Here is a 15643-nt window from a genome sequence, read left to right as displayed (position 1 = left end):
CATTACAATATCAAAATAATGTTTTTTTCCACATGATCAGTATTAATGAGATTTCCTTGCTGAAGGCAACAGTTCCCCTTGAATAGATGGATTTCATAATCTGATGGATGGGCTGTCACTGTTAGTGTCATCCATATTTCTGCGAATGTGGAGGTATCTGATAATAAAGTCTGCGGGAAAAAATGGAATGTAGCGGATTTGATTGCATTAGCTGTGCTCAATGATCTTTCTGTATTTCCTTAGATAAGATATTGAATAAATGACATATTCACATGCACATCTTGTCTAAATCGTCAAAACCTAATTGAATATATCATCATATTTTCAGCTACATTTGGAAAGCTCACAATGACTCAATGTGATTTACCAGTGTGGTGTAATTGCATCTTCTTTCATTTGTGTAAGTGAGCAGAGCAGTTTTTCATAAGTGTTTTGTACTCTGAATCTCTCTTTACTAGCGCAGTGGAGGCTTGTACTTACGGAGTTGGCGGTTGTGCATCTTCAGCCATGCCTCTTTCAAATCAGACTTTCAAAGTGATTAATACAAGCAATAATTATCACACAAAAATATCTTCAAGTCTCTCAGATTTTCTAAGTGGGAGTTCATTAGCTAGTCACTGGTAATTACATATATCATCATTGTGTCTTAATTCAGAGTTAGGTTTTGAGTCTGAGAACTATACTTCGCACCAGGTCTGTCTCAAGGGGTCTCTCTGCCTCCAGAGGTTACCAAGGCAACTAACTGACTCCCAGTTGGCATTGTTATGATCAGAATGGATATTGTACATAAATCTAGAGGCTGAGAGACAAAATGTGACTGGATTCAGGAAGGTGGGCAATTGATGCTAGTTCCTACTTAGTAGGGCTGTTTGAATTTTTGTTTTAAACAACAAACGGGTGTGTTATCTGTAGGCCTAAATATGAATACAAATATTTAATTATGAGCCTAGTTTAGCCAAGGAGAAAGCACTGCGCTATATAAGGAGAATGACAGGATCCTTTCTGGTTTGCCACAATTGCCTAAGATAATGAAGGGACTGGACGTGCCAAGAGATGAGTCCTGATTGGTCAGTCATGTCACAGGCTTCTGTCTATAACAGAATGAGGCCTTCCCTGGTCAGAATAGATCATCTTTGCTAACTCAGATTTCTTTTTAAAGATACAGCTATGGACTAGAGGTCTTCTCGGGTCCCAGAAATGAGACCCGAACCGAACTGTACCTGCGAAATGCACAACTGACCTGACCTGGTCATTTTTGAAAACAATACCTGATCCAAATTGGATCCTAGGTGGACCAGATCCGTCCGGAACATGTCCAAAATGAGAGAGACCCGGATCCAAGTTGGGTCGGGTCTGTATTGGACCCAAATGGATCCGCAACATCTTAAATGCAGCTTCATTGCCGCGCAAGCCAGAAATATGTAGTTGTCTGGCAGTGAAATTTCACAAGCGCATTTTCTGTTGTATCTAAAATAATGGATTTGTGGTCTACAGCTTAGTATTTTCATAATGGCATCTCTACAGTTTGATGGTGCATATTATGAGGCTTTCCTTATTTCTGTTTACAAAATATTTGAGTTGGAGGATTTGTCTTATGTGAGGCATGATCAGACAGACCAGCGCATAATTCAATTTTGTCTGAAACCTACTCCCCAAAAAGGAAAGGTTCCTGGAGTATCCTTTAGGGGTTCTTCAAATTGAAAGTGTGGGGGAACCCCTATAAGTTCTTCGAAGAACCCTTTAAAATGGTTCTTCAAAGAACCCCTTTTAATGCATCCTCAAAGAACCTTTTGAAGAAACTTTCGGGATACGTTTTTTAACTACCCCTCCTGCTCTACTATTATTATTATTATGAATAATAATACGCATAACAGTAACACAATATTTTATGAAAAGTACACATATGAAAAGATAGATGGTATCATCATAAAATAATATCAATTAGATCATAACAAGGGACAAACCTTACCTCAAATTAAGGAGATCTTTACATTTGTCAGTTAAGTGCCTGCACCTGCTGCCCTTTCAAATTGAAATGTTTCTGAAATGAAACATCTCTATTGCAGATGGGAGTTATACTGAAATGCCCCCAAAGTGGTGTTGGGGGTGCTAAATAACCACCATCAATCACAAAGGAGACAGATGGCTTAACAGCACAGCAGTTAGGAATCCACCAAATAGGGATTTAAAATGAGAACATTTGAATAACTTGAGTTACATTTGACGGGTTGTAGCACAGGCCAACAGAACAATGTATTATATTCTCACTGTGTGTAGTTAATGCATCACACACGGCTCGTAATGATATTCCTTATCAGCTCACACAGTTCAGGGTGTTGATGAAGGGTCTTATGTTTTGTGAGGTATTTCATATGTATGGCAGGTAGAGCCATCTGCAGGCAAAGCTTTCACACTACAGCCTTATTCCTCAATGGTAAAAATAGTGTCCAAATAAATAAACAGGCACTGATGAGTGAATTAGTCAGCAGAGGACAAGCTTAAAGAAATGTGTTAACGCAATGACCTTTGCTACCATTACTCAACAGAGATGCCTGTAATGTTAGTGAACGAAAGGTTATGGGACACTGGACTGTTGAGCACAAAAAAATGATTTGATGAAACATTACATTTGCCCTTATATTTATAGTACCTGTCAAAAGTTAGGACACATCTACTCATTTCAGGGTTTTTCTTTATTTTTACAATTTTCTACATTGTAGAATAATAGTGAAGACCTCAAAACTATGAAGTAACACATATGTAATCATGTAGTAACCAAGAATGTGTTAAACAAATCAAAATGTATTTATATTTGAGATTCTTCAAAGTAGCCACCCTTTACCTTGATGACAGCTTTGCACACTCTTGACATTCTCTCAACCAGCTTCACCTGGAATGCTTTTCCAACAGTGTTGAAGGAGTTCCCACATATGCTGAGCACTTGTTGGCTGCTTTTCCTTAAATGCTGTGGTAGCCATGCTGGTTAAGTGTGCTTTGAATTCAAAATATATCACAGACAGTGTCACCAGCAAAGTACCCCCACACCATCACAACTCCTCCATGCTTCATGGTGGGAACCACACATGCGGAGATCATCCGTTCAACTACTCTGCGTCTCATGAAGACACGGCAGTTGGAACTAAAAAATCTCAAATTTGGACTCATCAGACCAAAGGACAGATTTCCACCGGTCTCATGTCCATTGCTCATGTTTCTTGGCCCAAGCAAGTCTCTTCTTCTTATTGGTGTCCTTTAGTAGTGGTTTCTTTGAAGCAATTCGACCATGAAGTCTCCTCTGAACAGTTGTGATGTTGAGATGTGTCTGTTACTTGAACTCCGTGAAGCATTTGGGCTGCAATTTCTGAGGCTGGTAACTCTAATGAACTTATCCTCTGCAGCAGAGGTAACTGGGCCTTCCTTTCCTGTGGCGATTCATTATATCGCTTGATGGTTTTTGCGACTGCACTTTAAGAAACTTTCAAAGTTCTTGAAATGTTCCAGATTGACTAACCTTCATGTCTTAAAGTAATGATGGACTATCGTTTCTCTTTGCTTATTTGAGCTGTTCTTGCAATAATATGGCTTGGTCTTTTACCAAATAGGGCTATCTTCTGTATACCCTACCTTGTCACAACACAACTGATTGGCTCAAATGCATTAAGAAGGAAAGAAATTCCACAAATTTACTTTTAACAAGGCACACCTGTTAATTGAAATGCATTCCAGGTGACTACCTCATGAAGCTGGTTGAGAGAATGCCAAGAGTGTGCAAAGCTGTCATCATAAAAAATATATTTTGATTTGTTTAACTCTTTTTTGGTTACTACATGATTCCATATATGTTATTTCGTAGTTTTGATGTCTTCAATATTATTCTACAATGTAGAAAATAGTAAAAATAAAGAAAAATCATGGAATGAGTAGGTGTGTCCAAACTTTTGACTGGTACTGTATATACACTGAGTATACACTGCTCTTTTCATGACATAGACTTTACAGGTGAATTCAGGTGAAAGCTATGCTCCCTTATTGTTAAATCCACTTTCATCAGTGTAGATGAAGGAGAGGAGTCAGGTTAAAGAAGGATATTTAAGCCTTGAGACAGTTGTTACTGCAAAATGAACTCAGTAAGGCTGAGGATCGATGTCATGGGCATATTGCCAGTGGGGTCACTTCAACTTTATCCTGCTTATGTTTGAAATTAGTTGCTTTTCTATGTACTGCCTGTCCTGTCTTCTCTTGTTTTTCCCAAATCTTTAAAATGCGTTACTACACAACTGTTTCATCCCACTGGGCACAGACATCAATTCAACGATTCAGCCAGTGTGTGCCAAATGGGTCCTTTAATCAAAAAGGGAAGGATTTCAAAGCATTCACAACTCCCTTGATCAAAATTATTTATCTTTCCCTCTTAAACCACACTGACGTTACAGTACATGCACTTTGTTTTTCAGATAATCTCGTGGGAATTGTAATGTGTTCAGTTATTGGAGCAATATTATTACACTTAATGATAGTAACACTCAGTCAACAGCAGGAAAAATAAAAAGTACGGTAAAGTGATCTTCATGCAGTTCCTTTTCCTTTACACACTTCCTCTGAAAAATACACATTTTATACTACAGTTGAAGTCGGAAGTTTACATACACTTAGGTTGGAGTCATTAAAACTCGTTTTTCAACCACTCCATAAATTACTTGTTAACAAACTATAGTTTTGGCAAGTCGGTTAGGACATCTACTTTGTGCATGACACAAGTAATTTTTCCAACAATTGTTTACAGACAGATTTTTTCACTTATAACTCACTGTCTCACAATTCCAGTGGGTCAGAAGTTTACATACACTGAGTTAACTGTGCCTTTAAACAGCTTGGAAAATTCCAGAAAATGTCATCATGGCTTTAGAAGCTTCTGCTAGGCTAATTGACATAATTTGAGTCAATTGGAGGTGTACCTGTGGATGTATTTCAAGGCCTACCTTCAAACTCAGTACCTCTTTGCTTGACATCACGAGAAAATCAAAAGAAATCAGCCAAGACCTCAGAAAAAAAATTGTAGACCTCCACAAGTCTGGTTCATCCTTGGGAGCAAGTACCAAGTACCAAAGTATCTATATGTTAGGAATTTTGTTAATAAATAGTTAAAACAAATTCTAGCTTTAAATAAAACTATAACAAATTGAACTCTGCACGCCTGGTGAAAAGAGATTTGTGTTGTGGGTTATAAAGTAAGCAGAAAGGGTCATTAAACTCTGGTTGAACTGACCCAACTTAGCCCTGAGATGTTTAGATAAGGCTGTGGGTCACTTTTTAGGTCTTTCATTATCTTGAGTTGCCTGCTAAAGTGGTAATCAATTATAGTGAGCCTTCAGGATAAATGATTATATGGTGTTACATGTGAGTGCCCTGTGAGGTTAGAATGAACTTTTGAACCTGTTTTCTATTTGTTAGGACAATGAGACTTATTCTGTAACCTATGACGTCATATCTTGTATATAAGTCTGTGTTTATGATCAAATGGGAGCTTGCTCCGAGAATAAACACTATTATCTACTTTTAATATGACTGTATCCTGTCTATTTTATGTTAATAAGTATCTTACGAATTCTTATAAATAGACAGTTTGAATTTAATTAATGAGTATATTGTAGGAATTATTTAATTCCACTAACACTATATCTACAGTAAAACGAGTCCTATATCGACATAACCTGAAAGGCCGCTCAGCAAGGAAGAAGCCACTGCTCCGAAACCACCATAAAAAAGCCAGATTACGGTTTGCAACTGCACATGGGAACAAAGATCGTAATTTTTGGAGAAATGTCCTATGGTCTGATGAAACAAAAACAGAACTGTTTGGCCATAATGACCATCATTGTTGTTTGTTTGGAGGAAAAAGGGGGATTCTTGCAAGCGGAAGAACACCATCCCAACCGTGAAGCACGGGGTGGCAGCATCATGTTGAGGGGGTGCTTTGCTGCAGGAGGGACTGGTGCACTTCACAAAATAGATGGCATCATGAGGAGGAAAATTATGTGGATATACTGAAGCAACATCTCAAGACATCAGTCAGGAAGTTAAAGCTTGGTCGCAAATGGGTCTTCCAAATGGACAATGACCCAAAGCATACTTCCAAAGTTGTGGTAAAATGGCTTAAGGACATCAAAGTCAAGGTATTGGAGTGGCCATCACAAAGCCCTGACCTCAATCCTATAGAAGATTTGTGGGCAGAACTGAAAAAGCATGTGCGAGCAAGGAGGCCTACAAACCTGACTCAGTTACACCCGCTCTGTCAGGAGGAATGGGCCAAAATTCACCCAACTTATTGTGGGAAGCTTGTGGAAGGCTACCTGAACGTTTGACCCGTTAAACAATTTAAAGGCAATGCTACCAAATACTAATTGAGTGTATGTAAACTTCTGACCCACTGGGAATGTGATGAAAGAAATAAAAGCTGAAATAAATAATTTTCTCTACTATTATTCTGACGTTTCACATTCTTAAAATCAAGTGATGATTCTAACAGACATAAGACAGGGAGTTTTTACTTGGATTAAATGTCAGGAATTGTGAAAAACTGAGTTTGAATGTATTTGGCTAAGGTGTATGTAAACGTCTGACTTCAACTGTATATGTAGTTATGCTTTCAAGGTTGTGAGCTCCATTGTACAACAGTTACACATTTCTGGTTTCTTTCTGTTTTTTATTTGTTCAGTGAGACTGCAGCGTCTGCTATGTCAGAGGTCAGATGCTGTCTGATGATGGACAAGATAAGATCAGCTGTTTCCAACGGACCTTCTGCAGTATCCAGACCTATCTCTTCACAGCCACTTCTACAGCGCATAGAGTGGTTGGTCAATAAGTCCTGCAAAGAGAATGACTGCCTCACAGAAAACCTTTCAGTTAACTTCAGTATTATATTCTTCAAAAGACATACTCCATAACTGTTTGTACGTAACCCACTTCATTACTTTTGCATCAAGGACTCAGGTATGACTGTCTCAAGGTCAGAGTTGCAAAAATATAAAATTGTTCTACTGCTGACAGTGAAAGTAAAGTTAATAACGCCATCATTTATCTAGCTCTATGGCAAAACACAATACTGTTGAGATAAAACAGTACTGTACATAATGACTTGTATATTTGCACTTCTAACTGTAATGCAAAATGTGAATGTGCTGGCATGTAAGAATTATTTTAGAATCATTCCACTACCATACTAATAAATGGTATTCCGATACTGATTGAGTCAGGTGTGAGGTTCATTGTTTGAATGATTTATGACAGATAGGTTTAGGACTTTGTTTGAGCTGTAAAGATTAAGATGACTTATGTCACATTCACAATCCATTTACTCTGTAATGAATTGAGCCCTCTGGCATAATATTGACACACATTTCCCAACTACGGTACCACACTCTCAACTAAAGTGCAGTGGTAGTCCACCATGTGGTTATAATGGAAAACTGCTACCACCAGCGTTTTGATGTATCTCTATTATGTTATTCTTTTTTACATTTTTTTTTTACAGACAACGTGCTGGGCATTGGTCTTCCGGGGGACCCATCCTCGTGCGGCTCTCTTCTCCAGCCTTCACCTAGCGCAACTGACAACAGAAATATATTTATTGACGTCTTCACTATCTGTTTTGGGAGCCGGGATGGGGGCGCGCCTGTGGGAGTGTGTCTCCGGGGGAAGAGCCGAGCGGCCTCACTTGAGAGACCAGTGCGATCAACGTTGACGTATGAGATGAATATGTGTGGATGTCTTTGTATTTGCCCACGTCACCACTACATAACTCGTTTTTTTTCTATTTCATTTATTTGTATTTCATTTATTGTATTTCCTATTATTTCGTTTTTGAAAACCAATGTACAATCAATGTCCAAATACCCATACCTGCGTTCTAAATAGTAGGCATTTTTGGTTTGCGAAAATAGAACGTTATATAGTATGTGACATTTTGAAAATCATGTATGCTTTAAATGCCATAACCTCATACTAATTTCGGCTTTTCATTTAGTAGAATTTACTGCACACTTTTGAAGAATTCCAGGCTCACGTGTGTTTCACAACCGCTGATAATGAACGAATGGCGGGAATCAATGCAATTGCGCATTAGATGATTCATTTTTAGGATGGGTGAGTCTAGTATGTCTAGTCTGTTGCTTACTGCATTCGTTTTTACTGAGCAGTACATTCCAAATAGCATGTAGTAAGATTAGTACACAGTATGTAGTTTTAGTAAGTAGTAGGTAAAACAGATTTTGGACAGGGCCAACGTGTGTATAGCATATTGCAGTATGAAAGCACCTTTATTTGAGAATTTATGTACACCTCTCACCCCCCACCTGTAGAATACAATTGTTGTTATGTTGTATTACTAATATCTGAAAGACAATACACAAATATATAAACACTACGAAACTGCAGTAACAAAACAATTGTCCAACAGCAACTGGCCCAGTTGTTGCAATAGAGGGTACACCAATTCTAGTTTCCATCCTTGCCTGATAGACGGATTGGGGCCTGGAAAACTTGGTTAGTGGACTCTAAAGCTAACAAATAAGAGTTATCAATTACGTATGAGAGAGAGAGAGAGAGAGAGAGAGAGAGAGAGAGAGAGAGAGAGAGAGAGAGAGAGAGAAAAAACTAAGTGGGATTTCAACCCTTCACCCCAGGGAGTTGTTAAATGATGAATGGAGAAAGCCTGAGTTGTTGACATTATGTATATAATCCCTTTCATGACCCTCCTAAAACACACTGGCGCAGGCTTATTAGATCCATTCCCCTCTGACAGTGAGTGAGGGGACAGAGAGTCGCACCCAGGGGTAAAGCAGGGCAAACCAGAGGAAAGGCCTACAGGCTCTTCATATCAAAATTCCTCACTACCTCTCTATTGCGTCAGTCTTTCTATTAGAACTCCGTCACTCCCCTCAGATGCAGGAGCAACAGTGTCAACATGTAAGTGAATGTTACATGCCCATAGATGTACGTAGAAGTTGAAGTCACTGCAAAATAATCTATTAGGTGTCAGTAAACCATGGCTCCGACAGTGGGTTAACCAGAAAAGTCATGTTTTGGAGTTTGGGGCTGGAACTAAAAGTTTCCCCCTCGTTCCCACAGTAGCTGACGAGTTGCTTAGCAGCTTCTGCGCTGAATGGACATGCTGTCCCTGCACATAGTAGAACGGTGCGATTACTATGGAGAAGACAAAGAGCACCAGTATGTGACAAGACTGCAGAGGCCAAGCGCTGAAAAAAACCCATCGTTGCTGCACCCAGAGTCATTCACCAACTACTTGCCATTTACGCCTTGGAGCTATAAATACACATACTTAAGATTTATTCTCTCCAGGTCCCAGGGCAACAGAGGAGCAACACCACTGCCCCAACCATGCCAATCAACTCATTGTCATGCCATGGATAAGACTTACGGTTTGATAAGTTCTAGAATGGATCAGCTGGGTATATAAAGGGTGTGAGTGATGCTCCACAGCTGAACAAAGTCTGATTGTCCAGGGCAGTGCTTCCCACTATGAGCCAGCCTTCCTGAACTGTTTGGGGGAAAATATTGCTGCCCTTTTGTGTGTTGAGTAAGTCAATTAACCTGACTTAGTTATTGTAATTAGCCAAAGATTAAATTACATTAGCTAGCCAGGGGGAAACCAAGAGAGGAAACAGTTTTTTTCCTCCTAGTACCACTCTCAGGCCATTCCGAAGTCATGGCTGACCACAACAAGGTATTACCGCGTCCTCTTTTCCGCCGAGATGTAAACTGGGATCCTTTCCGTGAGTGGACACAGCCTAGCCGCATGATCATGGAGCAGGACTTTGGCCTCCCTCCTTTCCTGGATCCAGGCGATGTGAGCTGGATAGACTGGGCTAGGAGGAGACTGGCATCATCCTCCTGGCCAGGGTACACACGCCATCCCCTCTTCACCCCCGGCACTGCTCCCCCTGCTGCGGTGGCACCCCAGACCTCAGCCAGACTTCAGAGACAACTGTCTGGAGGAGTGTCAGAGATCAGGACAGGACAGGACAGCTGGAGGATCACACTGGATGTCAATCACTTCTCACCAGAGGAGATATCAATCAAAACCAAGGGGGGCTTCCTGGAGATTACAGGTACTAACATTATGTCTCAGATCTGAGAAACCAGAATATGGTGGCAGTTTGAACATTCATTGTTACTTCAAAGGTTTGACAATTAACTGATGAAAATTGTTATAGAGGTCTCACGTCCACATGCTCCTTATTCAATTACTTCAATTATTGTCTCAACTTATATTTTAAGGTCAACATGAAGAAAGGGAGGACGAACATGGATCAGTCTCAAGGTGCTTTACAAGAAAATACAAGTAAGTTGTAATAGAAAATAAAGTCCCTCACAATGCTATGACAAAGACATACCGGTAATGAAAGTAAGAACTCAAAAAATAATGTGTGCAATTGAACGTCTTTGCTGTTGATTGCTATAGGAAGGCATTCTAAATGGTTTCCCTCGGTTTAATTACATGTGTAAAAACAGATGACAAGCAGTCTATTGAATCACAGTAAACAAGTCCTTGCCTGTCTGTGTTGTAAGCGGATTGTTGTTGTTGGTTTGTTGAAGGCTGGCCCCTGGTGTGGACTTGCAGCACGTCAGCTCATCTCTGTCTGGTGAAGGGGTTCTCTTGGTAGAAGCACCCCTCCCAGGCTCAACCACCACCATCCTCCCCAGTGACATGGTCATCCCCATTCAGATCAAGCACGAGTGTGAGGGGAAAGAGTGAATCCAGTGATCCATTACAATTAGATGTAAAGCTTGGGGTAGAGCTTTAAAGCTGATGTCGGCGTTGACAACTTTTGACAACATTCTTTTGAATTAAGCCTTGGTCATTTATGATGACACACATAGTGGCTTCTATTGCTATTGAAACACCATCACTTTATTTACTCTCACTCTAACTACACGTGTGGCATGTTTTTCTATGTATTATGTTAAATCATTTCCCGCAAAGACTAGCAAAACCAAGATAAACTGAAAAATCAAGACTGTTGAAATGTACTTTCTCATTTGTCAAATGATAGATTATCTGGGAGTCAACATGACCATGCTTAATAAAGCTGGAACAGTTCTGCAAAGCATACATTTCAACGTGATCTATTTCTATGAATTGAATCTCCTTTGAATCAAAGCAATAAACAATCCATGGCAAAATGACACATATTGAGGAGGGCTGGAGGCTCTTATGTATGCGGTGTCTGTCTTTGTATTAGAACTGCTGCCTGTGTACACACATTACTTACTCTAAATTAGACCTGGAAGTAGTAGAACGTTTTAAATTAGTCCAAACCAAAATAACTACTGTGTAAATACAGTATATAGTGAAGTAATTTCCATTTGAGTTATTTATCAGACACTCTTATCCAGAGTAACTTACTGTTATTGCATTCACTAACTGAATGCACTAGGTACAACGACCACATAAGTCAAAGTAAGCAAACTTCCTCAATAAAGCAGACAAGTGTTAGTGCAAGAAAGGTAAGTACAACGCTAGGGTGTGGGTCCTTCCCCCCCATTCTCTTCTCTCATTTCCCTCAAACTCTTGCCTACTTGACCCAACTTGACCCTAAAGGACTTGGCAAATGTTCCTGATGGTGGCACTGTTGCCCTGCATTTCCCTTTAGCCTTCAAGTTTGACAGGTTTATGCTAAGAACCCTGTTTAAATACATTAGAGATATACTTGATGTGTGGTCCAAAATCTTATATTCATTGGTGTGGGCGTGTTGACCCATGTCAGAGGCTACAACGTCCAGTCATCCACTTACAGGAGTTGAAACCCTCTCAGCTGGTACACTGTGACAAATCACATACACAGCATTTGGTCAGTAGAGACAGTGAGCAACATCGATGGATACCTCCAGCCTGAAAACATCTAATGGTACTGTAAAACCTCAGATTTCAGCTGAGGCTGTTAAATGTGTTGATTATGACACCATTTAATTTTTTTCTATTGTATTAATTAATTAATTTGAAAGACAATGCAAGTAATCTACTCTCAGAATTTTGACATGACAGTTTTACAGTGGTCTGCAAACCAAAATATTTAAATGTAATCTATCCTGTACTTGTACTAGGTGTCACATCCTGTCATTGGCCTGTCATGTAATGTTCTGTTGTCTGATATCACTGCAATTCAGAAGAACCTGAAGTGCAGAAGATGAATGGTTTAGTACTTACACTTAGGGAATGTGACGACTTCACCCAAAGCAAGGTGACACAGATACTTTTTCTGCCTTTGATGTCAGTTATCATAGACACTGGCCCATTGTTAAGTCACATGTTAATTGTGGTTCTATACATTAGGCCTAATGTAAATATGACGATTTACCTCAGGTACTGGAAGAAAGAAAACGATGTATGGCTACAAGACTTGTGTCCAGAAGAGCAGAAGAGGAGTGGGGCTTGACCCAGACAATCCTATGTTTGTTGTATCAAAGGAAACTCTTCATAGTGCCTTCAGCCCCATAGGGGTTCTGCTACTGATAGAATGTGCAGTGAAATCAACAAATAGGGATTAACACCCATAAACCACTGGACGCCCCAGGAGTGCAGTCTGTGTCAGCTGAATATCATGTTTGCATTAGTTATCCTTTCCAAATATGACTGACTATTTCTGTCAGTGTAAGAATCCATAAGACCTTTGGAACATTGCCAAGGTGCTGACGTTTCTCTCTCAGGCTGATACAGAGAGACTCATCCATGCTTTTATTACAAGCAAGCTTGACTACTGTAATGCTCTCCTGTCTGGTCTACCTTAGAAAGCCATTGGTCAACTGCAAAACATACAGAATGCTGCAGCACGGGTACTGACCAAGACCAGACGGAGAGAACACATTATACCAGTTTAAGGTCTCTGTACTGGCTGCCTGTGAGTTTCAGAATTCATTTTCAGATTATTCTATTGGTTGTAAATCAATCCATGATTGTGCACCCCAATAGATGCCAGACATGCTTTTAAAGTTATGTGCCCAGTAGGTCCCTCGGGTATTCTGGCAGTGGCCTTTAACTATCCCAAAGCAAAACTGTTGACATTTTTAAAAGAGATCTTAAAACACACCTTTTTAGCTTGCTTTTCCTTAGGATGCTTTTTAGTCGTTCAGTTTCTTATTGTTATTCTTTCCTTTTTTTAACCTCTTATGTTTGTTGTGTAGTAAATATTTCAGTTTTTATTTTCATTGTTTTTATTATTTTGTTGCTATGAATTACGTTGTGTTCCTGTCTGAAATGTGCTGTATAAATAAAGCTCGATTTGATAATAACTTGCATTAGGCCTATATTATGAATGAAAATAAATATGTACATTCTCTCTGCTAGACAAGACTAGGCTTACTACATTTGTTATAAACATATGTATGCAAGCACATGTCTTATTAACCAAAAATACATATCCTTTTGGACATGTTCTGCAGCTGATTTTCCAGGGGATTTCCCCAGTGTCAAGTTACTGTAAGTAGAAAAATGCAGGCCTCTTTTGATGGACTAAAGCCAGGGTAACCCAACTTTCAATTACTTTCCTTACTGTGATCCCAGTCAATAAATCTAATATCATATGCTTTAAATGTCCATGCAACCTTGGAGTTGTGGTGTGAGAGATGTTTTAAGTGGGGCTGATGGTGTTGGAATTTGGTGCAGCACTACTGGCAAAGCAGTAAATATCAGAGGCATGGGTTGCCTTGTGTTACCCGCTCTAAATTCTAACCCTCATGTCTCACATATACATAGCTGATCCCTTGCAGTAGAAAGTTCAAGATCGTATCAGTTATAGAACTAAATAAGCTAGTCATTTACCCCACCCATCATACTTTTCTATCCATAGTATGTGACAAAATGTGTTGGCATGATATTAAAATGGGAAAGGCCAAATATGGTTGATAGTGAGGCATGCTTTCCTCAATTGAATGAATACATCTGTACGAGCCACAATCTGTAAGATTTCCAGTCACTCCTTGATTTTTTTAACATGACTTGTGTAATGCCACAAGGCATCCATTGGGCTTGATATTCAGTATCATGTGTGTATAAGTGATTTAAATTAGATAGACCTTGACCTATTTTCCTGGTCTGGGAGTTATAGTGTTCCTTGGTTTGGGATTTTAAATGAGAGAAGCTTGCTGATTATGGTTTAATGAGAAGTTATAAAATGCAATACCCAGGCCAGTGTTCCTGACAGGGGTTTTCATCATGGACAACGAGGGCTGCCAAAAACAAAGGACTAATGTAGCAGATGAGTGATGCTGGGTATATAATGTAAGGATAAAGCTCAGCAAGTAAGGAAGGGTTGACAACTAAATTAGCAGCACACTTTGACCAGGCAGAATAAACTGTTGTTTTTCTTACGGAATTAGTTCCAGTTAAATGGACAATATTATAGGTTACAATATTTTCCACAGCTTACGTAGACCTAAGAACCACTACAAATATTAATTCTTTAGTAAAGTTATATTTGAAAGACATTTCTATCTTATTATATGGCTTGTTTTTTTTTAAGGCAAAGAACACGGCAACAGAGATTCAACATTGACACCTGCAAATACAGCCTGGTCTCATACACTAGACGTAACATAGTAAACATATGGTTACATGAGACAGATGGTTACCTAAGGCAAAAACTGAAGTAGGGTGGTTGGTCAGGGTGGATGGGTGAGCGTAGTGAACGTTTAGCAACCCAAAGGTTTCAACTACTTAGTACTTTTTAGCTTCTTTGCAACTACTTAGCATGTTAGCTAACCCTTCTCCTAACCCTAACCTTAACACTTTTAGTTAACCCTTCCCCTAACCTTAACTCTTTTAGCTAAACATTCCCCTAACCTTAACCATTTAACCTAACTCCTAAACATAACCTTAACCTTAACCTATAACCCCAAGCCTAGCTAACAATAGCCAGCTAGCTAATGTTAGCCACCTAGCTAGAATTCGTAACATATCATACGTTTAGCAAATTCGGAACGTATACGTAATACTAATTGTAATTCGTAACACATCATACGAAATGGGTGATGGTATCCACAAATTATTACATATTGTAAGGACAGATTCTGGGACACAAGAAGCAAGTTCAGGGAGTGAATATTTAATGAATAAACTGACAGGAAACAAAACACGAACAGCATCTGGACAAGGGACACATAACGACATTAATGCTGACTCAGGAAAGAAACTGAGAAAGTGACAGATACAGGGGAGGTAATTAATAATGTGATGGAGTCCTGGTGAATCCGATGAAACGCTGATGTGCGTAACGATGGTGACAGGTGTGCCTAATGATAAGCAGCCTGGCAATCTCGAGCGCCAGAGAAGGGGAGCGGGAGCAGGCGTGACACATACTGTACCATACAAAACGAAACATAAACATATTATGCTAAATGGAGTATCTCAGATTTACATACATAATAATACGAAATGCTCTGCGACCAGGTTGGCAAATTATATTTGCACTTTTCACACCAAAGTACATTCATCTCTAGAAGACAGAACACATCTCCTTCCTGAGCAGTATTTACATTTATTTAACTAGGCAAGTCAGTTCAGAACAAATTCTTATTTTCAATAATTGCCTAGGAACAGTGGGTTAACTGCCTGTTCAGGGGCAGAACA

General features: G+C 39.5%; 1 protein-coding gene across 1 annotated transcript; it reads left to right on the top strand.

Moving 5' to 3' along the window:
• Positions 1–9351: 9351 nt before the first annotated feature.
• On the top strand, positions 9352–11205 carry LOC139544499 (heat shock protein beta-1-like). Its single transcript, XM_071351653.1, has 3 exons — positions 9352–10127; positions 10297–10360; positions 10615–11205. The coding sequence occupies exons 1-3, from the start codon at positions 9725–9727 to the stop codon at positions 10772–10774; spliced, it is 627 nt and encodes a 208-aa protein (XP_071207754.1). The 5' UTR covers positions 9352–9724; the 3' UTR covers positions 10775–11205.
• Positions 11206–15643: the final 4438 nt, after the last annotated feature.

This window comes from Salvelinus alpinus, chromosome 18, assembly GCF_045679555.1.
Source record: "Salvelinus alpinus chromosome 18, SLU_Salpinus.1, whole genome shotgun sequence".
In the NCBI taxonomy this organism is placed as follows: Eukaryota; Metazoa; Chordata; class Actinopteri; order Salmoniformes; family Salmonidae; genus Salvelinus; species Salvelinus alpinus.
The sequence above is the reverse complement of the archived record's forward strand: the minus strand, read 5'-3'. Positions and strand labels throughout refer to the sequence as shown.